The sequence below is a fragment of the Ictalurus furcatus genome, chromosome 6 (assembly GCF_023375685.1).
Source record: "Ictalurus furcatus strain D&B chromosome 6, Billie_1.0, whole genome shotgun sequence".
Taxonomy (NCBI): domain Eukaryota; kingdom Metazoa; phylum Chordata; class Actinopteri; order Siluriformes; family Ictaluridae; genus Ictalurus; species Ictalurus furcatus.
In genome coordinates this window covers 962279-983092 of record NC_071260.1, presented here as the reverse complement: position 1 = coordinate 983092, position 20814 = coordinate 962279, and the positions used below count along the sequence as shown (strand labels likewise).

The window sequence follows — 20814 nt, the reverse complement described above, 5'->3', positions numbered from 1 at the left end:
CTTTGTAACGTTATAAACAAACAAAATAACAAGAACATGTCAAGGTTGATAGAAATAGAGACCACTGTCATTTTATACAAACAAACAAACAGATAAACAATTAACCAAATGATCAAATAAGTGGGCCCTCAATTGTGGGGAAACCTTCGATTTATGAGTCATGAAAATTAAATGTTAATTTTAAACAAGAAAACAGACTGATGAGTTATATAATATACGATATTATAGCGATTATGAATGATAACTATTAAATTAAATAGAACAGTATACACTTTACACTGATGTTTAATGAGTTGTTTACTACAGCAGTACTTTATTCAGGACATTAACCATGAATTTGACGTTCGGGCGGAACCTTTATCTCCGCCTGTGTTTCCACACGGATCGGTATTAGACCCGTGTTCTGGTGCGCAGGTTAAAGCACTCCTTCCTTTTCCGCACGTTTTCCTGCGGCCCTGCTGTGTGTCTGCACAATATCACTGAACTGAACCGTTTCTGCACTTACAGCACTGAACAAGCGCCGTGTGTTTACACCATGACGAAGGAACAGGTTAAAGGGTGAGTGATTCACTTCACAGACTTTCCACTGACATGTCCTTGTCGTTAAAAGCCTCGCTAGTTCGGTGTAAACGCGTTTCCGCCATTTTCCCACCTGCATTCCGGTGCATTCCGGCATTTTCTTCCGGGATTTGTTCAGAGACGCGTTCTGATTGGACTGCTTTGAAGTTACAGCCGTACTGACCAACCGTAGCCTAGAAGGCGTGATACTGTGAACCAATCAGAGAGAGAGGGAGCGGGGCGTCTCGGAATGGGATTGGGAAAAGAAAAAAACAGTTGCAGTTGATTGCATCAGCGTTTATAATAACTGCAGTGTTTATTATTGCGACCTTAACTTTTTAAATTGAGTTTTAATTTTAGTTTTGAAGCATTTTGCGTAGTAATTTGCTATTGTGTAAGCAATTGTAGCGTGATTTTAGCACTACGATTAAAGTTTGTAGCCAACACAGCACTAAACTACAAACTGATCAATGGTTTAAATACCTATATATTAATAATAATAATAATAATAATAATAATAATAAAGTTTAAACACCATCTTTTACACCCTATTTAGTGCCCCATAAAGAGGATCACTATATCATTTACTCTTATTCCTCCTCTTATTAGGGTCTGTTATTAATCCGGTCCTCCTGTATTTATTGTAATGTTAATAAAATTTCTGTTTGCTATAAATACAGAGTTATGAGTTTTAACGGCTCGGGTTTCTGCAGCTGTTGTAAGGGAGGTGTCTTAACTTTCAGTACTTTCTGTTACAGCACGACGCCGAGTGTTTTATTCTTGATGTAATAGACCGAATAAAACCAGGAAGTGTCTTTAGTAATGAATGTTTATAGAAATACCTCAGAGCTCAGTGACCGCACTTGGATTAAGAGGAATATCGTTTACGTTTCTCTATTAAATCATGATCGAGGCTCTTGGGTTGACCTTTGACCCGCATTCACAGCCGGAAGACTTTCTCAATGACGCACGTTTCAACGATGATGCACTTTGATCTCACGCTGTAATAGAATTTTATCAGGTGTAAGATCATTACGTGTAAAAATCACTCGACAGGAAATGATGGCTGACTGCACGAACCTCGTCAAGAGTTTCCTATAGCTGCTGATCAGACTTTGTACGACGGAGAGGAGAACGTTTCAAGCTTTTCCGGCCATAACGCTACCGCCACCATGCTTCACAGCTTTATTAAAATTACTGATATTGTCCTCTCTGTAAAGCGGTCCAGCCTTATAGTCATGTAATACGATGTCTACACAAACTGTTCATGATCACCTGACACATGATGGGATTTATTGCGGTAAAACCTTTTGTGCTGAAATTTCGTAGCATCTTGAACGGTTATAAAGATCGAAGATGCCAGATCAAAGAAAATCTCCAGTGAAATCAGTGACTCATCAGTTGCTCCGAAGACGTTCTAGTGCTTTGAGTCGGCTCTTCCAAAACCTTCCAGCTGTCGTTATTTCCTATGATGTTTGTCTTGGCGTGTGTATTACCCATAATGCACTGGAAGTATACGGTCGAGTAGAAAGTGGTGATTTTTGAGTTTGTTCGCCCGGCTGTACGTGACTGAGCTGAGGTGTGAGCTTAAATACCTAAAGAAAGGACGTCCTCTCGCTGCTTGCTCTTTCCTCAGGTTTTTGTGTGAACAATGTAGAAAGGTTTCAGGCTTATCTTGCAGCCTCCCAACATTCCCCACATTCCCATGATGCTATGCGTGGAAACAATCAGGCTGAAACTGCGCCTCTGTGCCCTTTTCCTGTCGCAGGAGCTCAGCCGAGGAGGAGGAGCAGCAGGCGGCCCAGTCCAAGAAAGCGCTGAAGAAACAGCAGAAGGAAGCGGAGAAAGCAGCCAAGAAGGCTGAGAAACAGGCCAAGCTGGTGTGTGTGTGTGATACCTGTTTATGTACAAATAAAAAAACAAGCTGAAGCTCACTGACGGCACGGCCACATCCTAAGCACTAGTGTGTAAAAGTAGTGACTTTGTTAGGGTTCATACTCACAGGTCAGACAGTACAGCCAGATAGACAGACAGACAGACAGAAGGAAAGATGTCTAGAGTGACAGAACGATGAATGTACCAACTAAATGACATCAGCCAGACAGAAGGACAGACAGATTGATGAAGAGAGAAAGGGATGGCTGAAAGGACAGATCGAAGAGAAGAGAGACAGACAGACAGACAGATACATGGATGGAAAGCAGATGTAGACACGGCACATAGACACAGTAGTGTAACACACACACGACCGGAAAACTAATCCCTGTCCTACCAGGCCTAAAGTCAATGATCTTAAAACAACATCTCATATATTTCACTCACTGTGTGTGTGTGTGTGTGTGTGTTTACAGACAGCTGATCAGCAGACTACTGAGGAAGATGTGAGTACAATCACTTTGTTACAAAAATATCTCACACACAGATTTACTGACATTACATTGTCCTTATGTATATGCATCTGAACTATGAAGTGTATAACGTGTGTGTGTGTGTGTCAGGACTTTGCACAGGATCGTTACGGTGTGTGTGTGATGCTGCAGTCGCAGGAGAAACTGGGTGAGTGCTTCACTCTTTCTCTCTCAGACCACCTACAGAGCTGCTCACACCTCGTGTGTGTGTGTGGAGGGCCACTTCACTGTAAATTGCCCCAATAAAAGGGCAATAAGAGTTAAAGACCCCCCACTCGGGTAATAACAGTGATAAAGACCCCCCACTACACCCGGCCCTGATGTAGAGTCCAGCTACTCATGCTTAAGTGAGTGACATGACCTCACTCTGTGTGTGTGTATATGTGTGTGTATATGTGTGTGTATATGTGTGTGTATATGTGTGTGTATATGTGTGTGTATATATGTGTGTGTGTTTCTCTCTCGCTGTGAGACAGACAGGTCTCTGGTGAGAGTGTGTGAGCTGTCTCCTGATAAAGCAGGACAGATGGTGTGGGTGCGTGCCAGGATTCACACCAGCAGAGCTAAAGGTAAGTGTCTGTCCGTCTGTCTGTATGTGTAAACTGTCTGTCTGACAGACCAAATGGTATATAGTTATATGTATACAGATGTGCAGAGAGACTTCTGTCTGTCTAGACAGAGAGAGAGAGAGACAGATGAACAGGTACAGAGAGACAGACGGACAGATGATATGGGTGCAGAGAGATAGACAGACAGAGAGACAAATAGACAGGTGAAAAGGTGCAGACAGACAGACGGATGAACAGGTGCAGACAGACAGACGGATGAACAGGTGCAGACAGACAGACGGATGAACAGGTGCAGAGAGAAAAATGGAGAGAGACAGACAGTACAGAGTAACGGTGTATATCTGTATGTAAAGTAGTAAATGAGGTGGTTTATGACTCGGAGCAGATCTTAAACCCGCGCTCCCCAGCTGGGAATTTAGTATCGGATCCGGTCCATGGTTCTGTTTCCTTCCCGGGCCGCTTCCACGTCGCCACCCAGCTGACCCTGTTTCCCGTTTTCCGAGCTGAGGGATGTCCTTGAGAGCAGAATAACATCCTGATTGGGTTTTTCCTCACAGCCGAGCATCAAGGAGTCCGAGCGCTCTCTGATCTCAGCTTGCTAAAAAACATAAACACACTCCTCAGTTTACTCAGGTGTGTTATCGGCATGTTCACGTCGAGTCCAATACGGAGCGTCCGAGTTTCCGCTAATAGCCCCAGGTAGCAGAGTGTATTAAACGTTTATATATCAAATAAGCTGCAGCTAAACTCCCAGATCACTCTGATCTCAGAGCTGTGCTAGTGGGTGTGGCCTAATATTCTATTGAGCACACTTGATTGACAGCTCTCTGAGATGCCACTAAGTTAGCTTTCATGCACTAGGGTTGCTTTTGTTTGCTAGTTTTTATTTTCTTGCTAGGTTAGAAAACTCATGGAGTTATGCAGAAATGAATCTTCAACAAGAACAAAGTGAGAACGTTCTCTGAGACGTAACCATAGCAACAGTCATATACAGATAATCGGTCGACTAGAAAGTTTAGCTAAATAAATTGACTCGCATGAACGTTGTAGCATTTCCAGCTATTGAATAGCACTTATTCAATTTAAACCAGTCAAAATAATAACTGTATATAAGGGAAATAAAGTGCCTCAAACACCAAAAATTCAGAAGTGTATACAATTTACATTTATTACATTTATTTAAATAAAATCATCCAATCACAAACTTAATCATATACCATCACAACGAGTCTTTATTTAGCATAAAAAGTACCAGTTTTAGCTAGATATATAAAATATTTCAGTAAAGTTAGCTAAAATAACCAGCTATCTAAACTTTTTAGCTTACTGGCTAGCTTAGCTAATGCTACCTGAACAGCGGTAGGTATTCGATGTTAACACCTTGCAGGTTTTAGTAAACAGCTAGCTAATGCGTTAGTGAAAACTTAGCTAAGGTTGTAAGTACCTAGCTAATTTTAGTCAAATCCTCGCTAATTTCGTAAATACCTGACCAGATTTAGCATAGAGTTAGCTAATGTTGTTTGTAGCTAATCAGTTTTACTATAGAGTTAGATAATGTTGTGTATGGATAGCCAATTTTAGTAATAAAAATAAACTAATGGCCAATTTAATAAAAATTTAAGCTAGCTTATGTAAAATAAATAAATAAATAAAATTAGGCAATGTCATAAGTACCTAGACAGTTTTAGCTGAAAAAACAAAGCTAGCTAATGTTGCATGTAGTTAGCCAAATGTAGAAAAACCTTTGGCTAATTATAATACATCATTGAACTAGTCTAGATTTTGAAGTTTGTCAGCTGATTGTGTGTGTGTGTGTGTGTGTGTGTGTGTGTGTGTCTGTGTCTCAGGGAAGCAGTGTTTCTTGGTCCTGCGTCAGCAGCAGTTTAATGTCCAGGCTCTGGTAGCCGTGGGAGAGCGAGCCAGCAAGCAGATGGTGAAATTCGCCGCTAAGTGAGTACAGAAAGCCACTTCCTGTCCTGCGGAACAATGGTGGGAAAAAAATAATAACGCTCTGAACTTCCATCTCTATTTTCACCGGAGTTTCTCTCTGAATCGATAAGGGGGTTCTCTCCAGGACAAAAGACTCGTATCGCTTTAACCAAAAAAAAACGCTGAGCGATCGGAGGGACGGGTTTAAAAGCCTCGGTGCCATGAACACACACACACACACACACACACTTTACATGTCCAGTATTAACCCAGTAACATCACAATATGAACACATTTTAACTCACAGATTTGACAAAATTGTGTTAAATATGCTGTGACTTCACACGTTTAACGTTTTCACAGGGGTGTGTAGACTCTTTCTCCACATGTTTATGCGTTCCAGTGGAAGATCAGACGTTTAGTGCCGTGTGTTTGTTCCCATACAGCGGAAGTGTGAGTGCCGTGTGATTTATATGTGTTCCAGTGGAATATGAGCTCAGAGCGAATGATTTTTCCCTTTCTGTTGACTTCCATTTCGCTTTTCTACTTTAGCTTCCTCCAGTCTGACCTCTGACCTCTCTCGCTGCTTGTAATGAGCTGTTTATTAAAGCAAACTGAAAGCAAAACTGGGTTAGTTAAGAGAGAAAGACTAAGGGGAATTTTACCTTTACATGAAACATTTACACACACGCACGGTAAATGAAACTAGATGTAATGAATAAACCAGTGTGTGTGTGTGTGTGTGTGTGTGTGTTTGTTGCTTTTATAGGAAACTGTGGTGACTGACTTATTGTTATGTTTCTCCTTACTTTAAGAGAACGTCACCATAGCAACGTTCACACTCGTTTTAAAATCCGTTTACATGGATCGAATTGAATCCTCGGTGTGGACGAGACGTTACTATAGAAACGAGCGCGTTAATGTAAACCTGTGATGTGCTGCTGCGCTACTGTCAGAGGATTAATCAACACCCAACGACCAATCAGAATCCAGGATTCAGGAGCGCTGTGGTGTAAAGTGTATAAATGAAATGTGTGCAGTGTGTAGTTCGGGTTGGAGCCTTGAGAGGTGTGTGTGTGTGGGTGTGTGTGTGTGTACGTGTTGCGCAGTGTCTCTGATTTTTAGTAAGGTTTTGTGGTTAGCATGGCAGTTGAAGCGTATTGCACCTCTATGAAAGTGTGAAATAAGGAGTGACGCAACCAGCGACCGTCTCCACACAAACACACACACACACACACACACACACACACACACACACACGAGCGCGGCACAAACACACGCTCGACCTGGTTCTCTGAAAAACCTTTTGATGGTGTGTGTGGGAGTGAAGTGCAACTCGTGTTCAAAAACAGGCAGCGTGTGTGAGAGTGTTTCAGGTTTAGAGTGGTTTTGATTAATCCAGTTTATGTCTTTAGATTATTTTAGATATGTTTCCTTCCATTACGCAGCAAAGAGTTCGGAAAATGCTAATAAATACAAAGAGGCGTGATGTGGAAATGTACGTTGACTTAATAAAAAACGTATAAAGACTAGGTATTTGATGTTTTAACTAATCAGCTGCATAGTTTTCTGAAGATAAATGTTCATTTTGAAATTGATGCATGCAACACGTTCCAAAAAAGTTGGGACGGGCCAAGGTATTTCACCCTCTACAGTGCACAATATAATTAAAAGATTCGAGGAATCCGATCAAATCTCTGTGTGTAAAGGGCGAGGCCGAAAACCGCTTCTGAATGCGCGTGATCTCCGATCCCTCAGACGTCACTGTCTTAAAAACCCTCATGAGTCTGTAATGGAGATCCTGAAATGGGCTCGGGAATACTTTGGTAAACCTTTGTAAGTCGACACCATTCGCCGCTGTATCCACAGATGCAAGTTAAGGCTTTACTATGCAAAGCAGAAGCCGTACATCGACACGGTCCAGAAGCTCCGCCCACTTCTCTAGGCTCAGTCTCATCTGAGAAGGACAGTAGAACAGTGGAATCGTGTTTTGTGGTCCGACGTGTTTTGTGGTTCGACATTTCAAATAATTTTCGGACAAAACAGCCGTCGTGTTCTCCGGGCCAAAGAGGAAAAGGACCGTCCGAGCTGTTATCAGTGTCAGGTCCAAAAGTCAGCGTCTGTCATGGCGTGGGGGCGTGTCAGTGCCCATGGCATGGGGGCGTGTCAGTGCCCATGGCATGGGGGCGTGTCAGTGCCCATGGCTATGGGGGCGTGTCAGTGCCCATGGTTATGGGGGCGTGTCAGTGCACATGGTTATGTGGGCGTGTCAGTGCACATGGTATGGGGGCGTGTCAGTGCCCACAGCATGGGTAACTTGCACATCTGTGAGGACAACATTCATGCAGAAAGATATGTACACATTTTGGATCAACATACGCTACTATCCAGAGCAGGACAACGCCACACCACATTCTGCCCAGATTACATGGTTGTGTAAGCAGAGAGCGCTGTAGCGAGCATGGCCTGCTGCAGTCCTGACCCGTCTCCGATTGAGAACGTGTGGCACGTTATGAAGTGCAAAATAAGGCGATGACGTCCTCGTACAGTTACACAGCTGAAGAAATGCATAATGAATGAACAGGGAAAATTCTGCTCGCTAAACATAATAAACTGGTGTCTTCACTCAGCATCCAAACACTTAAGTGTTATTAAAAGAAAAGCTGATGTTACACAGCGCTAAACAGCCAACTGTCCCAACTTTTTTGGAGTGTGTTGCAGTCATAAGATTTAAATGAGTGTATATTTTCAAATATAAAGTAAAACATCAAACAACATGTTAATAATGGGTTTTCAATATAGTACAGGGTGAAATGAATTTTCAAATGATTATTATTATTTTTTTTTCTTTTTGCATTTTAAATACGTCCCAATTTTTCACCCGATTCGCTCTTAAATATATGTATATATATAATTTATTATTATTATGGTAACTAAAGCTCGTTTTCGCAACACGGTTATTCAGCTAGGATTGCAGCATGTGTTTGTGTGGATATATAGCAGAAAAAAGGAAGCTCGGCTTCAACTGACCGTTTATTACTTCACATTTTAAGGAGTTCAACAACACACTGGATAATACTTGTGTGTGTGTGTGTGTGTTTCTCTGTGGCGTGGTGTGTGGTGAGGAAAGCGTATCCGCTGTTATTTTTGGTCTGGTGGTCTCGAGATGCGCGCAGTGTATAGAAAGCATCTACAGTGAAAGTGTGTGTGGTTATCAATGCAAACCACTGCAGGGGATAAATACAGGAATTGCGCAGTCACCTTAAAAAAAACCCACGTAAATAAGATGGAGAGCAGGACCAAGGTGGAGTTACACCACAGAGTGAGCTCAGGGTTTCTATCGAGTGTTTCCTCACTGTTGTGTCGCAACATACATGTCAAAATAGACCCTGACCTTTCTGAAGTGACTGGCTGTGTTAAAAACACTCGCTAATAACGAGTACCTGCTTCTATTTCCTGTCACCTAACCGTGCCACATAGTTCTTTTAGTGTGTGTGAGTGGGTGCGTGAGCGAGCGAGCGAGTGACAGAGACGTTTTCCCTCAAGGCGTGAGCTTGTGATCCAAACAAAGCCAAGGGTGCTAAAATTTTCACACCCATTGAACATTAACTGAGTGTATGCAATTTTATCAACTGACAGTAAAAATACTAGTTGCTTGTTTTCTGTGGCTGAATTCCAAAGCTTTTCTTTTTGGTGTATGTAGGGCCCTGGGTAGGGGCTATAATGTTTTTATTCCGCACCCTGTGTAGTGAGCACAGTGAAGGGTTAGTCATTTGGGATTCAGCCTCATTTGGTGAAAGAAATGTAAAACTACTGTCAGTTTACATCTGCCTCTCTCTCTCTCTCTCTCTCTCGCTCTCAGTATTACAAAGGAGAGCATAGTGGACGTGGAGGCCGTGGTGCAGAAGGTGGAGCAGAAGATTGAGAGCTGTTCTCAGCAGGATGTAGAGCTGCACATCCAGAGGGTAAAGCATACTACCGCAACTACAGATACTACCACTACTACCTCCACCACCACCAACACTACTACCACCACCACCACTACTGACACTACCACAACTACCGATATTACCACTACTACTACCACCACCACCACCACTACTGATAGTACCACAACTACTGATACTACCACCAATACTACCACCACCACCACTACTACTGATACTACCACAACTTCCGATACTACCACTAATACTACCACCACCAACACTACTACCTCCACCACCACCGATACTACCACCACCAACACTACTACCTCCACCAGCACCACTATCGATACCACTACTACTACCACCACCACTACTACTTCCACTACCACCACCACTACTACTACTACCAATACCACTACCACCACCACTACTACTTCCACTACCACCACCACCACTACTACTTCCACTACCACCACCACCACTACTACTACTACCAATACCACTACCACCACCACTACGACTTCCACTACCACCACCACTACTACTACTACTACCTCCACCACCACCACCACTACTACTACTACTGCTGCTACTACCACTACCACCACCACCACCACTACTACTACTGCTGCTACTACTACCACCACCACTACTACCACTACCACCACTACTACTACTACTACTACTTCCACCACCACCACCACTACTTCTACTACTTCCACCACTACTACTACTACAGCTGCTACTACTACTACCACCACCACCACTACTACTACTGCTACTTCCACCACCACTACTACTACTACTGCTGCTACTACAACTACCACCACCACTACTACCACCACCACCACTACTACTACTACTACCACCACCACTACTACTACTGCTACTACTACTACTACCACCACAACTACTACTACTACCACCACCACCACCACTACTACTACCACTGCTGCTACTGCTACTACCACCACCACCACTACTACCACCACTACTACCACCACTACTACTACTACTACTACTCCTACCACCACCACCACCACTACAACTACTACCACTTCCACTACCTCCACCACCACTACTACTACTACTACTGCTGCTACTACCACTATCACCACCACTGCTACTACTGCTACTTCCACCACCACTACTACTACTACTACTGCTGCTACTACCACTATCACCACCACTGCTACTACTGCTACTTCCACCACCACTACTACTGCTACTACTACGACTTCTACCACCACCACCACTACTTCTACTACTGCTGCTACTACTACTACCACCACCACCACTACCACCACCACCACTACTACTACTGCTACTTCCACCACTACTACTACTACTACTGCTGCTGCTACTACTACCACCACCACCACCACCACCACTACTGCTACTTCTACCACTACTACCACTTCCACTACCTCCACCACCACTACTACTACTACTACTGCTACTTCCACCACCACCACTACTACTACTGCTACTTCCACCACCACCACTACTACTACTGCTACTTCCACCACCACTACTACTACTACTGCTGCTACTACTACCACCACCACTACAACTACTACCACCACTACTACTACTACCACCACCACTACTACTACTACCACTACTACTACCACTACTACCACCACCACTACTACTACTACTACTCCTACCACCACCACCACTACCACTACTACCACCACCACCACTACTACTACCACTACCACTACAACTACTACCACTTCCACTACCACCACCACCACTACTACTACTACTACTATTCCCACTCCCACCACCACTACAACTACTACCACCACTACTACTACTATCACTACCACCACCACTACTACTCCTACCACCACCACTACTACTACTACCACTTCCATTACCACCACTACAACTACTACTATTTCCACTACCACCACCACCACTACTACTACTACCACTACCACCACCACCACTACTACTACTACTACTACTACTTCCACTACCACCACCATTATTACTACTACCACCACCACTACTCCTACCAAAACTACCGATAATACCACAACTACTGATACTACCACCACCACTACTAATACAACCACTACTACCACCACAACTACTGATACTACCACTACCACCACTACATCTACTACTGAATTACTACTATTGTTAATGTTATTAGTACTACTGTCTGTCTCTGACTCTCTGTCTGTCTCGCAGCTGTTTGTGGTGAGTCAGGCTGAGCCTCGGTTGCCTCTGCAGTTGGAGGATGCTGTGAGGCCTGAAGTAGAGGGTGAGGAGGTAGGAACCCTCACACACACACTCAGCTACACCTGTCTGGAATTCAGCTAAATAAATTCCACTATTTTTACCGTTATTTTATTTATCTTTATTTCAGAGCAGTAAATGCTTGAATTTCACCTGCGTATGAACTGTAGTGGGTCGTGTTTACCATTTTATATTTGCGTGTGTGGTTTTTTTCATGCAGGAGGGCAGAGCCACGGTGAACCAGGACACCAGACTGGATAACCGTGTCATCGACCTGAGGGTAAGTACGGGGCTTTTTCTCCTCTTCCTTCTCCATTTTGTTTTTTTTTTTCTCTTACGTGAACTCTAGTCATAGGTCACGTTGAGTCATAATGAAACCCACATTATGGTTGAGTTTAAACGCACACTAACACACAATCCCATGCATGCTCTCACACACACTCACTCACTCTCACACTTATGCTGTGGCTGTGCTGCCACTTTCTTCTCTCTGGTTGGTAAACAAGAAGTACGCTGGCTGCTATTGTACAGAACATTCAGTACTATGTCTTGGCATGCAGCAGATAAAAATTAACATGGAGGCAGAGGAGCGTAACCACGGTTACGCACTCATTCATGGTGCAGCTACATCAGAGCGGGTGGCAGAGCATGTAAACGGGGAAATACTGCAGCATTAGCATCACAATAACATCCCTGATGATGAGAGATTACTGTCCTGGATAACTTTTATCACAACTTCACTGTCCTGGATAATTTTAATCCTGGATGATGTAACATTACTGTCCTGGATAATATTAGTCCTGGATTATGTAACATTACTGTCCTGGATAATATTAGTCCTGGATTATGTAACATTACTATCCTGGATAATTTTAATCCTGGATTATGTAACATTACTATCCTGGATAATTTTAATCCTGGGTGATATAACATTACTATCCTGGATAATATTAATCCTAGATTATGTTAATCCTGGATGTTGCCACTTCACTATCCTGGATAACATCACACTTTATTCCTCTTGAATAATTTTACTGTCCTAGATAACTTCAGGTTAACCTTGGTTGACGTTATATTACTAACTCTGATGATATCAGGTGATTATCCTGTGTGATGTCACTTTAATCCTGGATCACATCAAATTATTAACCTGGATGTGGGTTTATGTTTGTCTTGTGTAAGGTCATGCTAATTTCCTGACTAGCATTAGTTTATATGCAGGATGGCATGATATTTATCCAGGATAACATTTGTCTTCCTGCTGCTTGGATTTATGAAGCGTGGTGTTTCAGACTTTTCTTAAACATGTGTGGAGATATTTATTTTCTTACAGTGCTGAAGGTCTATAGTACATTTGAACACGCGGTATAATTAACCACAGGATGCTGAACATGGTTTGGTTTGTACTCTGCACTTTTTCCAGTGGAGGGGTGTGTGTGTGTGTGTGTGTGTGTGTGTGTGTGAGAGAGAGAGATGCCATGCACGAGCGTGCCACGAGCAGAGCGTCAACTGTTGAACGGGAAGTTGGGTCTTCACTCGAGTGTGGTGTTTTTCACACTCTCTCCTGTTGTCATGGGCTGTGGGACAGGTGTCAACACAGCACCTGCGCTGCAGGTTTTTGTCTGAAACGGATTCCTTTCTCTTAAAGCGTGAATAAATTCTGACAAGTAGAATAAGTGTGAAACGTGTGTAACACAAACAGGAAGAACTGCACTGGCCTCCCCGCGTGCCTTTGATTTTTAGATTTGAAGTTTTTTGTCTTCCTGTAGAGAACCTGTGCCCTTAACCGTGAGAGAGAATGAACGAGACGAAGAAAGAACAATGACCGTGACAATACTTTTTAAAATTGTTTTGTGACTCAATGTCAAGACTTTGACTGTAGCTGTTTTCTGCTCGTACTCTACACCTTTTACACACACACACACACACACACACACACACACACACACACACCTGAGCATAGTAAGGTTTTGCTGTCATCTGTTTTCTCTTTCAACATGTTAGGTTTAAATATGAAGCCACTGTAACCAATCAGAGCAGAGTTTCTTATCCCAGTTTCCACTGCAACCAATCAGAATACAGATTCCTTCCTCAGCGTCACTGTAACCAATCAGAGCACAGTTTCTATCTCCAGTGTCACTGTAACCAATCAGAACACACACATTAAATGGGAGCAGGAAGCAGTTTGGGTGCGAATCCGATGGTTAGTGAGCAGATCATTATGTGCGTGTTATCTTAGACATTGCAGCTGACTAATTGATTATGTTGTCATGGTTACAATAACAACATTAATGTAACATCATGTTAACATGAATGGTGCACTATATGAGCCAATCTATCAGGTGTGTGTGTGTGTGTGTGTCTGTGTGTTCATGATTCCCAGTTATTTATGGTTGCTGGTTATTTTTTTGTCTCTCCTCGTAGACGACGACGAGTCAGGCGATTTTCCGTCTGCAGTCAGGAGTGTGTCAGCTTTTCAGAGACACACTCACCAAGAAGGGCTTCGTCGAGATCCAGACGCCTAAAATCATCTCGGGTACACACATACACACGTACTCACACGTACACACACACACACACACGCGCGTACGTGCACAGTGTCCATTTCTGCACCCACATCCCACAGAAACATGCAGAACTGCAATGCCTTAATGGAGTGTGTGTGTCTGTGTGTTGTATCACGAGCATCATGTCACACCATGTCTCTCTCTCTCACACACTTTATCTTTTATAGTCCCCTTTTTTAGTTCCACCAATCAGATCTGTGGAGTCTTCTGACTGGTGACACTTGTGTAGTTCTGCGGTTTTTGTTACGCCCTATCCAGTGAGAAAGAAGAGAAAAAAAAATAACGATCGCTTTCACTTCCCCATGCTTGCCGCCGGCCAATCAGAGCGCAGCGTTTGGATTCGAAATTGGCGCTCTTTTCGGGTGTGCCACCTGTGGTTGGAAAAAGAAACACATTGTTCTGATGAAAAACCACATCCGGTGACACACACACACACGCAGAGTAGAACACACTGTCCTTTTTGACCACATACGTGTGAAATGTACTTTCGATCCTTATCGAAAGCATCAGTGGGTCTTGTTGCTATGGTGAGGCTGACAAACGTAGGTGTAATATTTAAATTCTGAAGCTTATCTTTTGTGAAGCATAATGTTTTGGCACCCCTCTACACACACAACCGCACCCCCTTCTAAAGCTAATCGGTTAAACGCCAGTGAAATAACGCAGTGATCAGGTGTTTGATCGCCGATTACGTTCCGCTCCGAAAGTGAAAATGAGCCCTGATGTAAACAAGCACGTAGAAGCAGGTCACCTTTGGATACCTGAATGACACACGTGAAACGACTTCCTGTTGTTTCATGTGCTAGATTTAGCCGTGTTTATCCTGCAGCAGCAGCAGCAGCGTGGCTCCAGGGGAAGAGCACTGATTTTACCTGAGAAGCTCCATATTCACAAAAACATCATCATCATCATCATAATAATTATGATACAAAAATTAGACAACTCTCACATCTCATGTTTTTAGCTGTGTTTATGTATGACATCACTTCCTGTAGTGCATTAGTACACAGATTAAAAACGCACACATGGACGTGTAGGTCTTGGAGAGAACTGTTACAGCTCCAGTCAGTTTTAAAATGTCCTGGTAATATAATATAACATCGTGTGTGTGTGTGTGTAGCTGCGAGTGAAGGAGGTGCGAACGTCTTCACCGTGTCCTACTTTAAGACGAGTGCGTACCTGGCTCAGTCTCCTCAGCTCTACAAGCAGATGTGTATCTGTGCTGACTTCGACAAGGTCTTCTGTGTCGGACCAGGTAGAGTACACAGACTCACACACACTCACTCACACACTCTCTCTTTCTCTCTCTCTCTCTCTGTCTCTCTCTCTCTGTCGCCCGCTCTCTCTCCCTGCCGGTCTATCTGTCTGTCTGCCCACCTGTCTGTGTGGTCAGTATGAGGTGTGTGTGATAGCTGTGTGTGCTCTGTGTAGTGATGAGTTCAGGACGATGAAGCAGATGCTCTGATGCGCTGAAACACAGTAAAGAATAACAGGAAGACAGGAGCGTGGGACTCTGGATAAAAGCGGAATAAGGTGAAATAAAGGTGAAGACGGAGGTGTGTGAAGAGGAGGTGAAGGTCAGACTGGAATCACGGCCTGGATCAGGAGAGCTCTTCTCTCTCTCTCTCTCTCTTCTCTTCTCTCCTCTTCTCTCTCCCCCCTCTTCTCCTCTCCTCTTTTCTCTCTCTCCTCTTCTCCTCTCCCCTTCTCTCTCTCTCTCTCTCTCTCTCTCTCTCTCTCTCCCCTCTTCTCCTCTCCTCTTTTCTCTCTCTCTCCCCTCTTCTCCTCTCCTCTTTTCTCTCTCTCTCTCTCTCTCTCTCCTCTTCTCCCTCTGGTATTAGAGCTGTTCTGGATATAAAGGCCCGGTTCTAGATGAGCTCTCTCCAGGTATCTTGGTCCGTTTCTCTCTGACAGCTGACGGAGGTGATGTAGATCTGGTCTCTGTCAGTATTTAACAGCTGTACTGATTGAAAGTTTATTGCGTTATTCTTCTTGGAAAATGAAGCGCGCGAGTTCCGAGAGAAGAAATGGACTGAAAGGAGTTTAGCGATAAGCCGTGTGATGTTTTTGTCAGCATGTGGTGGTTTGGGACTGCTCTGTTTCTCAGTGAACTTGTGAAAAGTCATTTAAACGCAGCAGAGGAAGAAGACCGGCTCGTTGGCATCCTCTAGTGGTCACATGACCGTACAGGTGAAACCCTGATGTGTCTCCAGAGCAAAAACAAGAATAATGAGTAGTAATAATAATATAAACTCACTGGGTTTGGTGTGTGTGTGTTTGTGTGTGTGTGTGTGTGTGTGTGTGTGTGTGTGTGTGTGTGTGTGTGTGTGTGGGTGTGTATCGTATGTCTGGCAGAGACATCTCCTTTCCCCAAAACTTTATTATATGACATTTAAATGTATTATTTACACAAAAGATATAACACTGGTGTTAAGAGAAATCAGAGATGTTCCTCTTTTACGGAACTCTTTTTACAGGTATGTGTGTGTGTGTGTGTGTTTGTAGGACGGTGACTCACACTCTCTCACACACCAGCGGTTTTGGGGTTCCCCTGGGTTCTCGATCTCAGGGAATCCCCCTTGTACAGAAAACCCCAGACCACAGAGTTCTTCAGTACAGCAGACTTAATGATCTGTATTACTAATATACCTCCCTCTCTCTCCCTCTCTCTCTCTCTCTCTCTCTCTGTCTCTCTCTCTCTCTCTCTCCCTCTGTCTCTCCCTCTCTCTCACTCTGTGTCTCTCTTTCTGTGTCTCTCTCTCTCGCTCTCTCTCTGTCTGTCTCTCTCTGTCTCTTTCTCTGTCTCTCTCTCTGTTGCTCTCTCTGTCTGTCTCTCTCTGTCTCTCTTTCTGTCTCTCTCTGTGTCTCTCTCTCTCTCTCTCTCTCTCTCTCTCTCTCTCTCTCTCTCTCTCTCTCAGTGTTCAGAGCTGAGGACTCGAACACTCATCGTCACCTGACGGAGTTTGTTGGTCTGGATATTGAGATGGCGTTTAATTATCACTACCACGAGGTCATCGACTCCATCACCGACACCATGGTGCAGATCTTCAAAGGACTCAGGGACAAGTGAGACACACACACACACACGTGTAATAATAAACTGTTCAGCAGGTTTTTACACAGTGCAGGGTCCCGTGATTTTCGGAGGAAATATGATTTATGTATCATCATGTGTTCAGAGACGAATAGGGAAAGTGTTTCCCCAAAATGTTGATGGTTGAGAGAAGTTTGTTCTCTAGAACCGAGAGGAAAAACCCCCAGCTGTGTGTGTTCTCTGGAACTGTTTGTTTTGGGGAGTATTGTCTGTGTACTAACTTTACTGCTTCGATATGGTGAGAGAGCAGTACGTGATGGTGCTCTGTAGCTGTTAGATCATCTGTAGTGTTCAATATCAAAAGCTGCTGACTCTGTGAAAGTCTCGGCTCTTCAATACTGTAGATCGTAGTGTAAAGGCTATTGCTGCCATCTAGTGGCCAAACAGAGTAAATAACTGACTCAATTTCAATCTCTCTCTCTCTCTGTGTGTGTGTGTGTGTGTGTGTGTGTGTGTGTGTGTGTGTGCGCGCGCGCGCGCGCTCCAGTTTCCAGTCGGAGATCCAGACGGTGTGTAAGCAGTACCCCAGCGAGCCGTTTAAGTTCCTGGAGCCGACGTTGAGGTTGGAGTTTACGGAAGCCGTCACTCTGCTGCGCTCAGCTGGAGTGGAGATGGGGGATGAGGAGGATCTCAGGTAACACACACACACACATTCTGTTTGTACCCAGTTTTAGTTATTAATAAATTTATTTAAATATTTGACTTCCTCAGCACTCCTAATGAGAAGCTGCTCGGCCGGCTCGTCAAAGAAAAGGTAATAATAATAATAATAATAATAATAATAATGAACTGGTTTTATTTACATTTTATTCTACTTTGGAGGAAAATATCTAATTCAGTCTGATCCTGTAACGGATCCTTTAAAGGACACCGATTAGAATTGGATTTGGAAAAGATTTTTTTTTATTTGCTGTGTGGAGTGTTGGGTGTGGAGTGTTGGGTGTGGAGTGTGGGGTGTGGAGTGTGGGCTGTTGTATATTGTGCAGAATATGGTAACGTATCGATGTGTTCGTGTGCTGCAGTATGATACAGATTTCTACGTCCTGGATAAATATCCTCTGGCGGTGAGGCCGTTCTACACCATGCCCGATCCCCACAACCCGGTGAGTCTCTGTCTGCTTTACACTGCTCATCTGATCCTCTACAGCATGGCTAATGTGTGTGTGTGTATATGTGTGTGTGTGTGTGTGTGTCAGAAATACTCCAACTCATACGACATGTTTATGAGGGGAGAGGAGATCCTGTCTGGAGCTCAGAGAGTCCACGACGCTCAGCTGCTCACAGAGAGAGCACTTCATCACGGCATCGGTAATCTCTCGCTCTCTCTCTCTCTCTCTCTCTCTATCTCTCTCTCACTCACACACACACACACACACTCTGCAGAACTATATTTTGTTTTTCTGACATTTTTAAGATTAATGTGTGAAATGTATAACAGCTATAAACGTGAGTCAAGTGATTCGACTCAGTGATTCAAATGATTTGATTCAGTTGTGAATCAGTACTGATACAGTGTGAAGTCACTGCTCTTTAATTTGGATTGTAACTGATCAAACGTGTGTGTGTGTGTTTAGACTTGGAGAAGATTAAATCCTACATCGACTCGTTCCGTTACGGAGCTCCGCCCCACGCTGGAGGAGGAATCGGTAAGAGACTATCCTCTGTTTCTTTCTTCACTACTTAGCACACTTGATTGTGATTTAGGACGTAGCCCGAGTCTTATGTTCTAAATGTTACTCACTTAGTTAAATAGTAGTGTGCTATCTGGACTTTGTAGTGTGCAGTAGTACTGTGTGCTGTTGGGACGTAACCGAACTCTTGGGTTGAGATAACTTTACATATACTCTTTAGCACACTACAGTAAGATTTGGGACACACCCAAAGTGCAGAAAGTATTTATAGCAAGTCTTAACCATATTTCACTAGAGTATGGTTTGGGACGTGGCCCGAGTTCTCTCCTGTTTGTGGGAAATGTTCACGCACTGTTATGCGATGTGATACATAACCCAAGTTTAAAAATACTAGCATGCTAAATAGTGTGCGAAAACGTACCTCCAACAACATAAGCCATGTCCCAAATGTGTGTACTGTCCCAGTATATGTACTGTTGCCCTAGAGTCAAGTATTGTCTCTTGTTATTAAGTACACTAGTATGTGACTTTGTTTAACGTTTACAAGAGTAGTTTCCCAAATACCATCATGACTTTGACTGAGTACACTATTAGGAAATTAGTGTACAGTAGTATGTGATTTGGAAAACAGCCCAAGCCTAATTAACGGTGTGCTAGCTCTGTAGCATAATATTGGCTTGTAATTTGGGGCAACCAAATTCTAAACAACCCAAGTCTAAATACTAATGTACTACTCAATAGCATAATTAAAATGGTTTCTGATTTGGGATACAGCCCAAGGTCTTATATTGTGTGAGGTCAATTTTAACACAATACTTAGTGTGCACTACTCTGTGATTTGGGACACGGCCCGTGTCTGAGCTCTAGTATACCCTGATGATTTAATTGGCCACTGTTTTGATGTGCTGTTTAGTGTAGTGCTGTGTGACTTGGAACACAGCCCGATCTGTATGTGTGTGTGTGTGTCCTCTGTCAGGTTTGGAGCGAGTCACCATGCTGTACCTCGGGCTACACAACGTGCGTCAGACCTCCATGTTCCCCCGTGACCCCAAGCGCCTGACACCCTAAAGGTCAACGGTGGCACTTCCTGGCTGACCTCACTAACACACACACACACACACACACACAGAGGTTATGGGATCTCTCCGTGATTAAACGACGATAATAAATTAAAACCAGCTCATTTTTTAACATTTGATACTGATGTGTACGATGAGGTCAGTCCTGACTGGTGAAGGGACAGAGTGAACATTAAACAAGTGTACTTCAATCTGTATAAAGGGAATCTGTGCTCTAATGGTGGTAAAGGGGTGGGTCAGGCCATGTCTCAAACCACACAATACTGCACTAAATCGTGTGAAAGTATTATGGCAGTGTTTTTGACAGTTCTACAGTCTGTAATTTTTGGTAAAGTCAAGTAATACATATTGATGTAGCGTTTACTACGCTAGTATGTGATTTAGGACGTAGCCCAGGACTTAAAAATAGTGTGCTTAATAACATGCCACTAAATACTAGTGTACTAAACGTCCTGATTATGATGTTTTGTGTATTTAATCATGTGGTTTGGGACGCAGCCCGAGTCGTACACTGTCTGAGGTAAAAGTTTTGACACACTCGCACACTGCAGTGTACTAGGGTGTGGATTGGGACGTGGCCCAGGTCTTATACTGACTAAGATAAACTTTGAGTTCAGGTAGTTGTTTTCTACAGAAATCATGTTTACTGCCTGAGTGCGGAGGAGGACGAGTTTTAAACATCAGAGCAGTTTAATAAATAAATAAAGACATTACTAATGAATTAAAGAACAGATTCTCATTACTCTAACACACACGTGTGCGACTTTTTATTTACTCAAGAAGAAAACTTCAAAGGA

The 20814-nt window shown here is 43.4% G+C and overlaps 1 protein-coding gene across 1 annotated transcript; it reads left to right on the top strand.

Annotated features, from left to right (window-relative positions):
• The first annotated feature begins 416 nt into the window (after nucleotides 1-416).
• dars1 (aspartyl-tRNA synthetase 1) lies at nucleotides 417-20767 on the top strand. The gene is made up of 18 exons (XM_053626131.1): nucleotides 417-558; nucleotides 2327-2438; nucleotides 2910-2939; nucleotides 3057-3114; nucleotides 3443-3535; nucleotides 5383-5485; nucleotides 9327-9429; nucleotides 11599-11679; nucleotides 11867-11926; nucleotides 14071-14182; nucleotides 15334-15468; nucleotides 17132-17279; nucleotides 17795-17941; nucleotides 18019-18061; nucleotides 18330-18410; nucleotides 18504-18615; nucleotides 18882-18953; nucleotides 19915-20767. Exons 1-18 carry the CDS (start codon nucleotides 536-538, stop codon nucleotides 20004-20006), a joined length of 1605 nt encoding a protein of 534 aa, XP_053482106.1. The 5' UTR covers nucleotides 417-535; the 3' UTR covers nucleotides 20007-20767.
• Nucleotides 20768-20814: the final 47 nt, after the last annotated feature.